Below are 18,515 nucleotides of genomic sequence, written 5' to 3'. Positions count from 1 at the left end.
TCTTTTTTTAAAGGGACCAAAAGTAATTGGACAATTGACTCCAAGGCTATTTCATGGACAGGTGTTGGCAATCCCTTCGTTATGTCATTCTCAATTAAGCAGATAAAAGGCCTGGAGTTGATTTGAGGTGTGGTGCTTGCATTTGGAAGGTTTTGCAGTGAAGGAAACATGCGGTCAAAGGAGCTCTCCATGCAGGTGAAACAAGCCATCCTTAAGCTGCAAAAACAGAAAAAACCCATCCGAGAAATTGCTGCAACATTAGGAGTGGCAAAATCTACAGTTTGGTACATCCTGAGAAAGAAAGAAAGCACTGGTGAACTCATCAATGCAAAAAGACCTGGGCGCCCACGGAAGACAACAGTGGTGGATGATCGCAGAATAATCTCCATGGTGAAGAGAAACCCCTTCACAGCAGCCAACCAAGTGAACAACACTCTCCAGGAGGTAGGCGTATCAATATTCAAATCTGCCATAAAGAGAAGACTGCATGAAAGTAAATACAGAGGGTTCACTGCACGGTGCAAGCCACTCATAAGCATCAAGAATCAAAAGGCTAGATTGGACTTTGCTAAAAAAAAAACATCTAAAAAAGCCAGCACAGTTCTGGAAGAACATTCTTTGAACAGATGAAACCAAGATCAACCTCTACCAGAATGATGGAAAGAGAAAAGTATGGCGAAGGCGTGGTACAGCTCATGATCCAAAGCATACCACATCATCTGTAAAACACGGCGGAGGCAGTGTGATGGCTTGGGCATGCATGGCTGCCAGTGGCACTGGGTCACTAGTGTTTATTGATGATGTGACACAGGACAGAAGCAGCCGAATGAATTCTGGGGTATTCAGAGCCATACTGTGTGCTCAGACCCAGCCAAATGCAGCCAAACTGAGTGGTTGTCGTTTCATACTACAGATGGACAATGACCCAAAACATAAAGCCAAAGCAACCCAGGAGTTTATTAAAGCAAAGAAGTGGAATATTATTGAATGGCCAAGTCAGTCACCTGATCTCAACCCAATTGAGCATGCATTTCACTTGTTAAAGACTAAACTTCAGACAGAAAGGCCCACAAACAAACAGCAACTGAAAACCACCGCAGTGAAGGCCTGGCAGAGCATCAAAAAGGAGGAAACACAGCGTCTGGTGATGACCATGAGCTCAAGACTTCAGGCAGTCACTGCCAACAAAGGGTTTTCAACCAAGTACTAGAAATGAACATTTTATTTACAATTATTTATTCTGTCCAATTACTTTTGGTCCCTTTAAAAACAGGGTGGCGCATGTTAAGGAGCTGAAACTCCTAAACCCTTCATCCAATTTTAATGTGGATACCCTCAAATGAAAGCTAAAAGTCTGAACTTCAACTGCATCTGAATTGTTTTGTTTAAAATTCATTGTGGTAATGTCTAGAACCAAAAGTAGAAAAATGTTCTCTGTCCAAATATATATGGACCTAACTATATAAAGCTGAGTGTAGAGCCCCGCCCATTCCACATAGCCACATTCACTGTAACATCCCACATCATCCCGTCAGCCAGAGCTACCGGACTACTACCCATAATATCCCACATCATCCTGTCAGCCAGAGCCACTGGACTACTACTCCTAATATCCCACATCATCCCATCAGTCAGAGCCACCGGACAACTACCACTAATATCCCACATCATCCCATCAGCCTTGAGTCAGAACCAGAGTGCTGAGTGGATTTACCCTGACTTCCATACCAATGATCCCTTTAATAGAAGCGTGAGGTGAGAATCAAAGCGCTGAGGGATTTACCCTAACTTCAATACCGGGGATCCCTTTAAGAGAGGCCTGGGGTCAGAACCAGAGCGCTAAGTGGATTTGCCCTAAGTTCCATACCGGGGATCCCTTTAAGAGTCGACTTGGGTCAGAACCAGAGCGCTAAGTGGATTTGCCCTAAATTTCATACCGGGGATCCCTTTAAGAGAGTCTGGCTTCAGTACCAGAGCATTTGAAGGCAATTGCCCTGAATTCCATACCGGGGATCCCTTTAAGAGAGGCCTGGGGTCAGAATTAAAGCGCTGGATGGATTTGCCCTGACTTCCATACCGGAGATCCCTTTAAGAAAGGCCTGGGGTCAGTACCAAAGCGCAGAGTGCATTTGCCCTAAATTCCATACCAATGATCCATTTAAGAGACCCTGAGGTCAGTGCCAAAGCGCTGGATGGATTTGCTCTGACTTCCATACCAACGATCCCTTTGAGAGGGAAGATGTGCCTACGGGATGGAGGATGTGTGATGGGGATATAGGCACGGGAGGGGGGGATTCATTTCTGTCATGTGATCTCTGCTCCTTTCAATGGCTGGGAGCTTATGTTCCCAGGGATGCTATATTTCTCCCACCATGTCAAGTGTCTGCTGAGGTGTTGTCAAGTGGGAAAACTGTTGGTCATAGCAACCAATCACAGCTCAGCTACTTTTAACCAGCTCTGGTGAAATGAGAGATGCTTAATGATTGTTTGCAAGAAAAACTGTTGCTCATAGCAACCAATCACATCTCAGCTTCTTTTGAACAGCTCTGGTGAAATGAAAGATGCTTTGTGATTGGTTGTTGATACACACATACACATTCATTTTTATATATAGAGATGAAGAAATGATACATGGTTTTACCTGCTCCCTCATAAGAGCCTGTAGCTCCATCACTTGGGCTGGTCCTCTTGATGGCATTCCTATACTTATCGAGAATGTCTTCTGCCGCCTGAGAATGGGGACCAAGTCTAGAGGTTGCATCATCTGTAAGTAAAAGGCCCAACGTCCCGTCAGGTATTCTGTGGCTCCTCTAATGGACATTAATGTACAAAAACCCGGAAACTGAACCTGCACCTGGCATGGAGAATCTGTCAGCGCCCAGTTCCTCCTTCTCTTTATCCTGCTTTTCCTTCTTCCTGAAGGGAATAGGAGCTGAGAAAAGATAGTCACTTAGAAGGAGGGGTGCCAGGCGCCATCTACAATCGCAAATGAAAATATCAACCCTCCCGCCCCCACATTGCAAGCCAAGTTTATTGAAAACAGCAGAAAGTTTGTCAAATTAGTTAATAAACAGCTAAAATATAACTAATACGTGACTTCTCCAAATTCACCATAAAATGCTAATTTTTACAGACTACTGTAGTATCAGAATTATTCACCCCTTTTATGGCAAGCATCTGTAGTACTTCAGGCGCCCTTCTGGCTGTTATAACCTGCTGCAAACGTGGCAACAGCTTCTAGCAGCTTTCCAGAGGAATCTTAGCCCATTCCTCATGGGCAATGGTTTCCAGTTCAATAATATTCTTAGGTTGTCAAGAAAGTGGTTCAAATACTGCAGGAAGCATAAAGTAACAGGACACTGACGACACTACCTAGATGTGGCAGAAAAAGGAAGCTGACTGCCACTAGATTACTGAGGCGGCAGGTGTTGTCACAAACCCTAAAGTGACTGCAAAAGACCTGCAGCAAGATCTGCTGGCAACAGCACTGAAAGATTAGTTTCCAAAGTAAGGCTGCTTTCACAGATTTTTTGGTACATGTGCACATAACAATAATTGTGCTAGTTCAAATGTGGGTTGTCTTTTTTTCTTTTTTTACGGACAGTCTGCAACAAAAACAACAACAACAAAAAAACACAGGGAAATGGCCCCATGAAACATAGAAAAAATGAGACTAGATATATGTAATCTGTGTGCAGCCCCCGTCTTGTATGGGTTAATGGGTGGAAGAATCTAAGAATATTTTCTTTTCATAAACGATAAACTTATGCAGCAAAGATACTTAAAAACCTGACAAAACAAAAAACGAGTCCAGCACACTGAAGAAATATGGATTCTGCATTTCATCTAGAACAGAAAAACAAACAAACTGAGGAGTGCAACCAATCTAAGGCGCCTATGACGAAGCATGGCGGGGGCGATGCAGCGCTTATGACAAAGCATGGCGGGGGGCTCGGCGGTGCCTCAGAAGTCTTGCAACACCTGTCACAATTGTCTGACTTGAAATTGTGTAGCAGGTTCAATAAATAAGCTGACCGAATAACAATGTACCTTTGGGCATCGCTGACACAAAGCGTTTCCTCCACCAAGGCTTGTTACGGTCTGAACGCTCGTCATCACTGTCTTTCCTCTCTTCCGGCTACAAAAATAATACATTTTTCTATTATCGATAAAATAACAAATTTTAGATGAGTAAAAAAATAAAATGACAAAGTGAAAACTGGTTTCTGACAGTCTGTTGGGGGGCTTTTTGCATATGTGCTTTCTGATGTCGATCTGTGGGTACTACCATTGGTTGTAGCAGATCAGTCCTGACCCTCAAAGCCAAAAATTGCAATACGCATCACACGTAAGATGGATGGATAAATAAGATTCAGACAGGATGTACCTCTCCCCTTGAAGAGTCCTTGCTCGGCGAGGAGGATGAGGACTGCGAAGCATTGATCCCGGCATATGCCCCCAATATGATTCCTCCAGGCGGCTGCTCTCGCTCTTCGTTTCCTGCTCTTCTTGCCCAGCCGGGATCACTCATGGGCCGCCGTATGGATGTGGCGATGTCGGAACTGCGGCTACGCACGAGCCTCTCGGGGCAAGAGTGCCTTTGTCTATAGGCATCGGAGTCCGTGGGAACAAAGACATGGGAGCCGAATGTGGGCAACCGAGCTTCATTGCCTCCTATAGCACCTTCCATGATGGGTGGATCTGGAGGGGGGTGAGAGGGTCTGGCATAGTGTACCTTAGGCCGTACCACTGAAAGAAATCCAAAAATAAGAAGTGGTTAGAAAAGAAATATACAGGGTGGTCCAAAAGTAGGTGACAGTAAGTAATAACAATTATTTTGATTTATATATAAAATTATATTTAGTAACACAAGCATAACATTGTGACCAATAATACAAAAGCCCTTAAATGTTATCAACACAGGTGCTCAAACTGTTTTCCATCACAATTTGCACAACTCTGAAGTCTGCCTCTTACGCTTCCACAAACATTTCTGCAGAAGTCTCTTTGGGTATTTCTTGAAATGCATCTCTTATGTAATTTTTCAAATCACTGACACTTTTTTGTTTTCGACTATAAACTTTGTCCTTGAGTACTCCCCAAAAGAAAAAATCCATTGGGGGTCAAGTCTGGTGAACGTGCCGGCCAATCCAGTGGTCCTCTTCAGCCAATCCATTTATTAGGAAATGTTTCATCAAGATACTCGCGGGCTACTCTTGAATAATGTGGAGGGGCCCCATCTTGGTGGAAATAAAGGTCATTTGAATTAGGCTGTTGCTGTAATTGGGGAACAACTTGATTCATTAGAATTTCAATATACTTATCTCCTGTGACTGTTCCATCAAAAAATGGTCCAAAAACACCAAAACTTGAAATACCACCTCAAACATTGACACCAGGCTCACTTAGTTGTTGCTCTAATGTTAAATGCATGTTCTCATTATACCAGTAAATACAATTCTGTCTGTTAATATGGCCAGATAATTTGAAAGTAGCTTCATCACTCCATAATGTTATCTAAAATTACTGGATTTTCTTCAATTTCGTTAAGCATAATCTCACTAAATTGCAGCCGCCTGTCTGGATCATCCTCCAATACACCATGAATTAGACGTGGACGATGAGCTTTCCACCCAATAGATTTCAGGATTCGCATGATGGAAGCTCGTGAAATTCCCAATTCTAAAAAGACTCTTCTGGTGGACTTTTTTGGACTCTGAACAAATGTTTCAGCAACAAGTTGTTTCTTATTTTCTGTACAGGCTGTTTTGGGTTGACCAGTTTTTGGAGCATTAAGGATTGAGCCAGTGGCATCGAATTTGTCACGAATGCGGTAAATGGTATGTCTCTTTGGGGTTTGAGTACCAAATGTTTCCAACCAATTTGCGCTACCTGTTTCAGCATTTTAAGATTTCCAATACTCTTTTAAAATCCATTTTCTTTGATCTGTATTTAAATTATCTGCCATTAGGGGTTATCTGAATTATCTGAAAAGAAAACAGATTTGGGGGAGATTTATCTGTGAAAACTGGATCTGTGAAACTGATTCAGTTGCCCTTAGCAACCAATCAGATTCCACCTTTCATTTTCCAAAGAGTCTGTGAAGAATGAAAAGTGGAATCTGATTGGTTGCTAAGGGCAACTGAGTCAGTTTCACTTTACACCATGTTTGATAAATCTCCCCCTTCATAACCCTATTACACATACTGTCCACCCACTTTTGGACCACCCTGTATATGGAGGACACCCCCCCACAGACCCCCGCATCGTGGGAGAGACGCATCTGTCTGGATAGTGACATTATATAAAGGGGAATTGCATATGGAGCACTTTCTTAATTTCGTGAACAGGCGTCTATACAATTGCCTTATAAACACTGTGTTCCAAATTATTATGCAAATGATATTATTCTCTGATTTTCCTAAATAGTTGGTACAAATGACAGTCAGTCTAATAAAAGTCATCACCTGTTAGAGTATACAAATTTTATTGAAGAAACCTCCCAACAATAACAGTATAATCTCCAAAATGAATAAAAACTCAAATTGCACTGTTCCAAATTATTAGGCACAGTAGAATTTCTAAACATTTGATATGTTTTAAAGACGTGAAAATGCTCATTTGTGGAATTTGCAGCATTAGGAGGTCACATTCACTGAACAAAAAGGATATTTTGGCGTTAAATAGCTTAACAGGCCAAGTTACATGTTAACATAGGAACCCTTCTTTGATATCACCTTCACAATTCTTGCATCCATTGAAATTGTGAGTTTTTGGAGAGTTTCTGCTTGTATTTCTTTGCATGAAGTCAGAATAGCCTCCCAGAGCTGCTGTTTTGATGTGAGCTGCCTCCCACCCTCATAGGTCTTTTGCTTGATGATAATCCAAAGGTTCTCTACAGGGTTGAGGTCAGGGGAAGACGGTGGCCACACCATGAGTTTATCTCCTTTTATGCCTATAGCAGTCAATGACTCAGAGGTATTCTTTGCAGCATGAGATGGTGCATTGTCATGCATGAAAATGATTTTTCTCCTGAAGGCATATTTCTGCTTCTTATACCATGGAAGACAGCTGTCAGTCAGTAACTCTATATACTTTGCAGAGGTCATTTTCACACCTTCAAGAACCTTAAAGAGCCCTACCAGCTGTTTCCCCATGATTCCGGCCCAAAACATGACGACTCCACCTCCTTGCTGACGTCGCAGCCTTGTTGGGACAGAGTGGCCATCCACCAACCATCCACTACTCCATCCATCTGGACCAACCCTGGATGCTCAACCCTCATCAGTAAACAAGACTGTAAGAAAATTAGTCTTCATGTATGTCTGGGCCCACTGCAACCATTTCTGCTTGTGAACACTGTTTAGGGGTGGCCGAATAGTAGGTTTATGCACCACAGCAAGCCTTTGAAGGATCCTACACCTTGAGGTTCGAGGGACTCCAGAGGCACCAGCAGCTTTAAATATCTGTTTGCTGGTTTGTAATGGCTTTTTAGTAGCCACTATCTTAATCCAATGAACTTGCCTGGCAGAAACCTTCCTCATTTTGCCTTTATCAGCACAAACATGTCTGTGCTCAGAATCAACCACAAATCTCTTAACAGTACGATGATCACTTTTAAGTTTTTGGGAAATATCTAATGTTTTCATCTCTTGACCAAGGCACTGCACTATTTGATGCCTTTCAGCAGCAGAGAGATCCTTTTTATTTCCTAAATTCCTTGAAACCTGTGCCCTGCTTAATAATGTGGAACATCATTCTTAAGTAGTTTTCCTTTAATTGAGCTCATCTGGTAAACTAATTATCACAGGCGTTTGAGATTGATTTCAGTGATCCAAAGAGCCCTGATACACAATACCATCTATGAGTTTATTTGAAAAACAAAAAATTACATCTTTAGGACACTTAAATCCAATTTGCATAATAATTTGGAACACAGTGTAAAAAAGCTGTATGGCTTATTTTTTGCGAGTTTTGCAAAAACAAGAAAACGGAGGTTACAATTCACAAACGTCTGTAACACTGTTATGTTACCTTCATTAGATGCTGGTGCTAAGGGATCAAACATGGCTAACAATGACTCTGCCTGGGATTGGGGAGACGTGGTATGATGGATGCCTGGAAATAAACAAGGCATATTACTCGTCTTTTTTTGCATGGGGTCCGTGGATGATCTCTGCGAAAACACTGAAGAACAGCAGCAAGTAAGAACTACAGTACTGGAACGTATTAATTATTCACTGTGCATTAGCCACATGGACATAGGAAAGTAGAGTGTGTGGAGGACTCAATAGTATCTACTGGAGAGTGCTGTGGGCATGTTCTATGATCTGTGCAGAAGTCACTGTGCAGGGAGGTGGAGGACACCACCTAGAATATTCTCTTCTTGTCTACATAAGCAATAACTTTCATTGTAATCCAATCTGTGAAGATGAGACTGCTGAAAGTGTTAGGTTTTTCTCCAGAAGAGAAAAGGGTCATACTAATATTAAAGGAGATGACCGGGGTTGGCTGGGACTTGTACCAATCGGCAGAATGGGGAAGTTTTATTCCTGTTAGAATAGAGCGGCAGTGCACATATTGGAACCTGCCCCATTCCTTCTCTATGTGGCTGACAAGAGCTTTTTGTGGCGCCGCTCCATTCCTTCTCTATGAGGGTGCTAAGAGCTTTATCCAATGCTGCTCCATTCCTTCTCTATGAGGCTGCCAAGCGCTTTTCCGGCACCACTCTATTTCTTCTCTATGAGCGTGCCAAGAGCTTTTTCAGGTGCTGCTCTATTCCTTCTCATTGAGGGTGCCAAGAGCTTTTTCAGGCGCCGCTCCATTTCTTCTCAATGAGGGTGCCAAGCGCTTTTTCAGGCGCCGCTCCATTCCTTCTCAATGAGAGTGCCAAGAGCGGTTTTAGGCGCTGCTCCATTCCTTCTCAATGAGGGTGCCAAGAGCTTTTTCTGGCAATGCTCCATTCCTTCTCTATGAGGGTGCCAACAGCTTTATCAGGCGCAGCTCCATTCCTTCTCAATGAGAGTGCCAAGAGCATTTTCAGGCGCTGCTCCATTCCTTCTGAATGAGGGTGCCAAGAGCTTTTTCACGCGCCGCTTCATTCTCTCTCTATGAGCGTCCCAAGAGCTTTTTCGGACGCCGCTCCATTTCTTCCCTATTAGGGTGCCAAGAGCTTTTTCAAGCGTTGCTCCATTCTTTCTCTATGAGGGTGCCAACAGCTTTTTTCGGTGTTGCTCCATTCCTTCTCTATGAGCGTGCCAAGAGCTTTTTTTAGGCGCCGTTCCATTCCTTCCCTATGAGGGTGCCAAGAGCTTTCAGGCGCCGCTCCATTCCTTCACTATGAGGGTACAAGAGCTTTTTCTGGCACCGCTCCATTTCTTCTCTATGGGGCTGCCAAGAGCTTTTTCCGGCACCATGCCATTCCTTCTCTGTGAGGGTGCCAAGAATCTTGTCCTGCAGCCCCATTGAAAAATATTGGACAACAAATCGAGCATCTGAACTGCCGCTCCATTTTATAACACAGGAATAAAAGTGCCCAGTCGGTGATTAAAAAAAAAACAAAAAAAATTGTCGAACCCCCACCAATCAAGTTAGTTTTTCAAGCCATTTAAAAAAAAGTTATTGGCGAGAACCAGATTTTTTTTTTTCTTAAATCATAGATTGTAATAATGAAAAAAAATACAAAAAACTCATAGGACCAACATTACTTACTGTGAACACAGTCCTCCACTTCAGGACTTGTTACTGAATCCTTTCCTCCAAAATCAGAGCTACACTCGGAGCGGAGGTCTTCGATCTTGTTGGGGATGTCCTCAGAAGTTGCACTGATGCCTTTATTAAAAGAAAAAAAGTCATCCATTTGGTAACTAATCTCTTATCAATGAGATCTGAGCATTATTTTTTCTTAATGTATCTTACCAGACACGACGCTCAGGCCTGGCGTGCTGGGTCTGGAGCTGACCTCTCGCACCTCGGTGTCGTCTGACGTACTCCCCAACCCCGAGCAGCTCTCCAGCTCCTGCAGCCGCTCTTCCTGCTTCAAGTCTGGTGCTTCTGGGAAAAAAGCTGCTGCGTCATCAAGACTGTAGGACTTTCACATAAGGCGATATCAAAAAATGATAGCAGATAGCTACAGACATCCAAAATTAGCCCTTTGTGAAGATTCTGACATTACTCCAGTAGGAAGATGCAACGTTAATCCCGCAGAACGCAACGCACTGGCTACAGGACGGAGGCCAAATTAAAGCTCTGGCCATTTCTGCACATGGAAAGCACTCTTTTACAAGTTCAAATAGAAAAAAAAAAAAAAGCAGTTTTTTTTTGCAATTAAAAAATAATTTTCGTAATCAAAGTTTGGGGAATCTTTTCTATGGGTGTTATATGATCACTTTCTTACAGTGGACTCATATAATCCGCATGTGATGCCTAGTACTGAGACTCACCCGAATCACTGGGCAGGACCTCCACACTCCAGGCTTCACTGGTGGTCTCAGAAATGGTGGATCCAGTACAAGGGTCTAGTAGTATGGAGCCTGACCCGGGCAAGCAGAGCAGACTACCCAGCATGTTTTCTGCAGCTGCACCTGGAATAAGATGGAGATTTACCGTCATTAATGAGAATGTGCTCCAGACCTCCTTATATGCATTGATTAATGGATTCTAGAAGATGGCAAAACGAAGCGAAAGCGAAACGCGCGTTGGAGTGCTGTGTGCTGGGGCAGTAGTGTGTCAATACCGGTTGGTACCTGTGGTATTTCCCTATTATATATTAATTATTGCAATGCATTTTCTTAACTTTGGCTAAATAATATCCATTTTTTAGTGTTTTAGCTTTTTTATTATTTAGTAACGCATGGCTGTGATATACATATATTGATTATATATTTTTTTGCACATAGCACTTTCCCATTCTTTTTCAGCACCTCATTTCCACCTTTTCACTTGAATGAATTGTGCTTATTTGAATATTTAGCACTATACCTTTGCATATAGATATATATATATATAGATAGATAGATATAGATATATCTATATACAGGGGTTGGACAAAATAATGGAAACACCTGGAAATATCAACAAAAGTTAGTTTAATATGGTGTAAGTCCACCTTTTGCGGCGATTACAGCCTCAATTCTCCGAGGTATGGATTCATACAAGGTGTGAACTGTTTCCAAAGGAATTGTAGCCCATTCTTCAGTTAAAACACCCTCCAGTTCTTTGAGCGACGATGGCGGCGGAAATCGACGTCTAACTTGAATCTCTAAAATCGACCATAAATGCTCAATAATGTTGAGGTCTGGGGATTGTGGGGGCCAGATGAGATGCTCAACTTCATTACAATGTTCCTCGTGCCATGCTTTAACGATTCTAGCTGTATGAATTGGTGCATTATCATCCTGAAAGATGGCGTTCCCCTCCGGGAACAGTGCTTGAACCATAGGATGCACTTGGTCGCCCAAAATGCCTAAATAATCGTGGCTGTTAATTCTTCCATGAAGGGATATCATTGGCCCGGTGGATCTCCACGAAATAGCACCCCAGATCATCACAGAACCTCCAACATGTTTTACGGTTGGGAGAAGGCAGTCTGGATGGAATGCTTCTTTTGGCTGTCTCCAAACGTACACTCGGCCGGAGGTCGGAAATAGGGTAAACGATGATTCGTCTGAGAATATCACGTTTCCACAGCTCGAGGGACCATTTCTGAAGGTTTCTACACCACTCTAAATGCTTGGAAACATTTGTCATTGAGAGCAGCGGTTTTCAAATTGCAGGAATATAATTTTTTATGAATATGCTTTTTGGGTTATGTATCTAGTAGTATGGAGCCTGACCCGAGCAAGCAGAGCAGACTACCCAGCATGTTTTCTGCAACTGCACCTGGGATATGATGGGGATTTACAGTCAATAATGAGAATGTGCTCCAGATCTCCTTATACGCATTGATTGAGTCATGGATTTTAGAAGATGGCAAAAGGATATTTTTGTGGGGGGAGCGGTTATTTTTGTAAACCTCTTTAAATAAGAAAAACCTAGATAAAACTAACTTTCATGTATAAACAAAATTAAAAAAATGAAATAATCAAAAAGTGCCCCTCTGCATCTTTACAGCCACAATAGGCTGTATTCCAAGGGGTTAAAGGGAATCTGTCACCCTATTTTTCGCCCATCAGGGGCTTGTAACCTGAAAGATAAAAAAAAAAAAAAGAGCCGTGACGGGAAGGAAAGAAGAAGACGTCACCGTTAGAAGAAGGGAGGCGCTGAACCGGACCCACCCCCCTCCGGTGAGTATAATCTAACTCTTTTTTCTTATCTTTCAGGTTACATCGGGGGGGGGGGGGGGGCTTATCTACAGCATTACAGAATGCTGTAGATAAGCCCCTGATGTCGGTGCCGGCAGTTGAGAGGCGAAAAATAGGGTGACAGATTCCCTTAAACAAAAAATTTAGCCAGTCTACAGTCCTGTACGTGACCACTAGAGGGAGCTGGGCAGTCACCAGAATTGTGCGGCGGAGGGTGACCGTCCATCGTGTCTTCAGCGCTTCCCCAAACTATTTTTAGAGTACACAATGCTCGTGACCATGCACAATAGCACCCGTGAAATCCGCTGACGTCAGTACTTAGCGCTGGCAAGGCGGAAAACAGGGAAACGACCAGAAACCCCAGATGGAACTTCTCTGGAGATGCTTACAAGGACATTTTTCATTGCTGCTGTTCATACCTCATTCTAGCAATATGGTGAGGAGTTTTCTCAAGTTTAAAAGTTATGCCCATATCCGTGACATAGGTGATAACTTCCAAACCGCTGTGTGTCAATCAACCGCACTGCCACTTCATTCATTTTTGCAGCCGCGCTGACGACTAGCCGAGCGTAGTGCTTGGTCAGCTCTGGTGCACCCATTAGGATGGACCAGAGCAGCAATACATATGATTGACTACTGCTCTATTCAAACAGTGTTCTCAGTCCCGGCATTCAGGATCTGTGGGTTCCCAACAGTCACATCTCCAGTGATAAAAACTGTTATTGCCTAGCAAATTGATAGAGGATAACTTTGAAACATGAGCATAATCCCTGAAGCCAATGAAGCATCACACACAAAAGCATGGACGTGTGTCGTTACCTGCTGACCACGCATTTACAGCCCATCTTAAAGGGGATCTAATGCCAAATTTCACAATACAAACTATAAATTATTATGTAGATCTTAGACGTGAGGCGGCTGTTGTACATATTTTGAAAATATATCAAAATGGTTGTATAATGCTGATTTTTAAAGGACCATTATTTGAGTCCAGCTATACAGTGAGAGTCCATAAGTCCAAACGTATTCAGTCTCTGCCTACAAAGCCTAACAGCTACAGCTTGTACTGAGCATTGGGTGATCTCAACATGAAGGACACTGAGGAGCAGTCAATTACGTGGGCGTAGATTTAACAGTAGGGAGGAAGGAGGACAAGGAGGAACAGCCGACCAGGATACAAGGGGGGCAGATTCAGCAGCAGTGAGGTGGGACACTGAGGAGCAGAAAACCAGGCTGGGTGGGTGGAGTTTCAGCAGCAGGGAAGAGGAGCACTAAGGAGCAGCCAACCAGGCTAGTTGGGCAGAAATTCAGCAGCAGGTAGGAAAGACACTGAGGAACAGTCAATGAAGCTATGTGGGTGGAGATTCAGCAGCAAGGAGGAGGGACATTGAGGAGCAGCCATCGAGTCTAGGTGGGTGGAGATTCACCAGCAGGGAAGAGGGGCACCGAGGAGCAGCCAACCAGGCTAGGTGGCCAGAGCTTCAACAGTAGGGAGGAGGGACACTGAGGAGCAGTCAATGAAGCTATGAGGATGGAGATTCAGCAGCAGGGACCCTGAGGAGCAATTAGTGAAGCTACGTGGGTAGAGAATAAAGTTCGGACTTACAGTGAAGATTATGCAATTACTCTGTCCCATGGCAGCCTTGTTTTTGGCAGAACAAGGTGTACACTTTATCATAATTTTAGGGCACTAAAATTTTTTAAATTGTTAAAAACCTATTTCTACCATCTTAGATGCATCGCATGGACTTCTAACACTAATATCTACAGTGGTAAGATAAGCCCTTGGGCCCCTTAAAAACCTTGCTACACATCAACACAAAGTGGTTTTTATCTACCATGTCTTACAGTTCACTATCCAGGCGCCATGTTTCCGAATCATTCATGTATAGATCATGCAAAGTGTACAGATTGATAAACACGTCATAAGTGACTCACTGAAGACAAGACAACCCCTTTAAGCCTTACAAACCACACAAGATCCTGATTTCTGCCTTACCAGCAATTTCTTGAAGTCGATCTTCATCAATATTGGGGTCAAAGTCGCTGCCGAGAACATCTGTACTCCACGTCTCACTGACCGTCTCGGAGATGTCTCTATCTTCGGTCAGTCCCATCATATCCCGAATTTCAAACTTGCGCAACTTGTCATCCAGATTGTCCTGTGTGGTGGCTGCATGAAATAACGATGCTTAGCCTGCATCTAATATAATCCCATTTTATCAGCAAGATGCTGGTAACAGATGGATGCTCACCTTGCTCGTGCTCCAGCAGCTGCAGCGCCTCCACCCCATTGCTGCCCAACGGCCCGGCCCCCAACTCCGACACAGACTCCCCTTCCAGGTCCAGGGAGGACACGGAGTTGGATCGGTTTGATGGTCCTGTGGAGACAAATTTTCTTTTATGCTATTTGAGTTAACAGCCAAAGTGTTGAAAACACATCTTAAAGGGGTGGTCTAGAACTTTAAACAACTGACGGCCTATCCTTATAAGAAACAATCCATACAAGATTGGTGGAGGAGGGAGGGTCTTATGCTTGACACCTCAGAAAATCAGCTGTTTGAAGGAGCGGTGATGGTCCCAAGTCCCCTTCAACTTTTTTTTTTTTTTTTTTTGCCTCCACTGCGTTACAGAGATGAGGGCTACTGATGTTCAGGGCCTCGAATATGCAGATTTCTCCTTCAACCAAAAGGGAGGTAACTGATTCTTTTCTGGAGGAGTTCACTTTTCCCCCTAAATGACGCTGAACTAACATAAGGTGGCGTGCTACAGGAGAGAGAAAAAAAAAAAAAAAACCTCCAGAAAAGATCAGAAACAAAAATTTTCAACATGATCTGCAGGTATATGGGCATAAGAAGATGGGACTTACTGAAGGTATCGAGGAATAAGAAGATGGGACCTACTGCAGATTTCGAGGAATAAGAAGATGGGACCCACTGCAGGTATTGAGGCATAAGAAGATGGGACCTACTGCAGGTATCGAGGCATAAGAAGATGGGACCTACTGCAGGTATCGAGGCATAAGAAGATGGGACCTACTGCAGGTATCGAGGCACAAGAAGATGGGGACTTACTGCAGGTATCGAGGCACAAGAAGATGGGGACCTACTGCAGGTATCGAGGCATAGGAAGATGGGACTCACTGCAGGTAACGGGGCATAAGAGCGGACCTACTGCAGGCAACGGGGCATAAGAGCGGACCTACTGCAGGCAACGGGGCATAAGAGCGGACCTACTGCAGGCAACGGGGCATAAGAGCGGACCTACTGCAGGCAACGGGGCATAAGAGCGGACCTACTGCAGGTAACGGGGCATAAAAGCGGACCTACTGCAGGTAACAGGACACAAGAGCCGACCTACTGCAGGTAACGGGGCATAAGAGCGGACCTACTGCAGGTAACAGGACACAAGAGCCGACCTACTGCAGGTAACAGGACACAAGAGCCGACCTACTGCAGGTAACGGGGCATAAGAGCCGACCTACTGCAGGTAACGGGGCATAAGAGCCGACCTACTGCAGGTAACGGGGCATAAGAGCCGACCTACTGCAGGTAACGGGGCATAAGAGCCAACCTACTGCAGGTAACAGGGCATACAGTCAAAGCTTATGCAGCAAATGTTACTTGCACGATGATTTTTACTGCTGTAATGACTAATGACAGAAGGAGACAGCAGGGAGATCTCAAGGTGATCAAGACAAACAACATTAGCAGATCACTCTGAGAAAGCTAGTTCTGACCTTCTCTGGGTGCATTTGATTGGACAATGTCATACAGGGGAAAAAAAACCAAACAAAATAAACGACCCCGGAGAAGAATCTCTGTTAATAGTTGAAGGAAAAATGTACATATTGAGCTTTCAACATAGCAGAGAAAAGGAAAAGGTTTTGTCAGGGCTTCAGTCACTTTTTAGAAATATAGAATTTAACGTGAACATGACAGCAAACACATACAAGCTGCCCCTTGAAAGGGGAGTACCAAGCCAAGCTCGACAATTTCATCGATTAATTTTTGACTGAAGTGCTGAAGCATTTCAGACAAAAATAAACTTAAGCCGCCAAGGACTGAGTTGCACAAGAGATTAATCAGAAAGGCAGGTCTCCTGCACCTTCTCCCCACCCGCTGTCCTGGAATGACAGGTCTCTCCCTATACTTGCACGCAGGGAGAGAGCTGTCAATCCAGGGAAGAGTGCAAGAAAGCTCTGCCGAGCACCACATGCACATCCCAGTGTCCGGAGCATGCAGTGACCTCATTCAGCTGATCTTAGGGGTTGATCACTCACTAATAACTTGTTTAATGAATGGTTCATCAATTATATTACCTGGAAAATTCTCTACCAGCATATAGAAGAAAAAAACTATGTAAAAGGGTTCTTCTCTGGACATGCCATACATGTCTGTCATGAGACCGTCCCTTTAAGGCCCTCACCTTCTGAGATGCCTTCCAAGTTATCACTACAGAGAGAAAATCGCAAGGTCTTGTCAGGCTTTCCATGAAGCTTTGTTTCATCCACGGGAACATCGGCTTGTCCGCCATCCACGAGCTGCATGTTCATAACCTGAAACCATAGAAAATAAGAAGTACAGGTGCATCTAACACAATAAGTGGCCAGACAATGGACACACTGCTGTAGTAGGTTTTAACAAACAAAAAAAAAAAAAACCTTTGCCCTACTCACCAGACCTGGGTCTAGAGCTGAGTTTATGCTGCTGCTCACGGAGTCTTATTGCCTGCAGTGCTGATGTTATATCAACAGCACTGCAACCAATCAATGAGCTAGGCGGCTCATACAGTCAACTCAGGCAGATCCGCCAAGCTCAGTTATTGACTGCATCTCTAAGTGACGTCAGTGCCGCAGCCAATACCGGACACTAGGAGCAGCGTGAAGACTCAGTGCTGGACCCAGAAAGGCTGATTGTAACCAAAGTTTTTTTTGTTTTTGTTTTTTTAAACAAACTGCAGCTGAGAGACAGGGGATTTCCAAAAAACAGACAACCCCCTTTAAATCAAGTACATATCTGAACCAAACTGTTGGTGAAAGATAACGTGAAGCCCTTATGTCCCGATACTTAAAGGGGTTGTCCACTACTTGGACAATCCCTTCTCATACCCCCACGGTTAGCCCCAATAAAATAAAAATGCTTATACTCACCTCCAATGCCGGCGCCATTCCAGTGGTGTTGGCACTCACAGTCTTGTGTGGTTGCATAACTTTTTATACTTGGCGTCCAATCAGCTCTGGAGTTACTTTCTGCACCTTCGAACAATTTGAAAATGAAGAGGAAGTCTGAGAGCAGCTGCACCCCGAACTTCCTCTTCATACTCAATTTGTCCGAAGGCGGGGACAGTGACTCCAGCGCTGATTGGGCGCCGAGCACACGTCATACCCTCACAGGAGCCCCAGGACCGCAAGTGCCGATACCGTGGGAATGGCGCCAGCATGGGAGGGGAGTATTAGCTTTTTGTATTTTATCAGATCCAACAGTGAGATCTGACAAGGAGTTGTTCTAGTAGTGGACAACTTCTTTAATGGGTATTCCCATCTCCAAGAGCCTCTATAATAATAATAGAAAATACCTCTAATTAGAAATGTAGTACAGTTCTTATGATTGGCTATGTCACTTACCCCATGACAATGGCATAGCAGTAGCAAAGGTATCTATGGTTATGGCCACTGATAAAGTGACATAGTGACAGTTAGTTGCTAGTGCTCTTAGCCATGGATACCTGAGTTAATGCAATGGCCAGCACATGGGGTAAGCGACATAGTTAACCAGAAGAATTATACAATACTTGTAACTGAAGGTATATATACACATACAGTGGGGGAAAAAGTATTTTTTTTTTTAATCAAATATTTTTTATTACAACAGATGACCATATTGTAATACAGTCTGACACAAACTCCAGACAGATACAAAATGTAATGTAAAAAGCAAATTAATACATTTTACTTTTTTAACATAACTAGCCCCTTAACTCAATAACGGGGAAAAAGTATTTAGTCAGCCACCAATTGTGCAAGTTCTCCCACTTAAAAAGATGAGAGAGGCCTGTAATTGACATCATAGGGAGACCACAACTATGAGAGTCAAAATGAGAAAACAAATCCAGAAAATCACCTTGACTAATTTGGCAAGATTAAATTTGCAAATTATGGTGGAAAATAAGTATTTGGTCACCTAAAAACATGCAAGATTATCGGCTCTCACA

General features: G+C 43.5%; 1 protein-coding gene across 9 annotated transcripts in view; it reads right to left on the bottom strand.

Moving 5' to 3' along the window:
* The window catches only part of GAPVD1 (GTPase activating protein and VPS9 domains 1), a 101,527-nt gene that overhangs the window by 19,144 nt on the left and 63,868 nt on the right, over positions 1–18,515 (bottom strand). For 3 of the 9 annotated variants that reach the window (XR_012235000.1, XM_073590738.1, XM_073590743.1), the window contains 11 exons: positions 16,731–16,860; positions 14,558–14,683; positions 14,302–14,475; positions 10,443–10,583; positions 9,919–10,053; positions 9,712–9,831; positions 8,035–8,187; positions 4,388–4,749; positions 4,051–4,138; positions 2,855–2,932; positions 2,642–2,764 (listed from right to left, as the gene is read on the bottom strand). Coding sequence is in view for 8 of the 9 variants with exons in the window: in XM_073590738.1 (XP_073446839.1) it covers positions 2,642–2,764; positions 2,855–2,932; positions 4,051–4,138; positions 4,388–4,749; positions 8,035–8,187; positions 9,712–9,831; positions 9,919–10,053; positions 10,443–10,583; positions 14,302–14,475; positions 14,558–14,683; positions 16,731–16,860 (1,630 nt within the window). In the remaining variant the exon portion in view is untranslated. The remainder of the gene's footprint in view (positions 1–2,641; positions 2,765–2,854; positions 2,933–4,050; positions 4,139–4,387; positions 4,750–8,034; positions 8,188–9,711; positions 9,832–9,918; positions 10,054–10,442; positions 10,584–14,301; positions 14,476–14,557; positions 14,684–16,730; positions 16,861–18,515) is intronic. The other 6 variants (XM_073590740.1, XM_073590744.1, XM_073590741.1 and 3 more) reach the window with 4 other exon arrangements.

The sequence above is a fragment of the Dendrobates tinctorius genome, unplaced genomic scaffold, assembly GCF_039654945.1.
Source record: "Dendrobates tinctorius isolate UK_male_01 unplaced genomic scaffold, ASM3965494v1 ptg000120l, whole genome shotgun sequence".
Taxonomy (NCBI): domain Eukaryota; kingdom Metazoa; phylum Chordata; class Amphibia; order Anura; family Dendrobatidae; genus Dendrobates; species Dendrobates tinctorius.
Note: the sequence above shows the minus strand (reverse complement) of the source record. Positions and strands in the feature narration are given on the sequence as shown.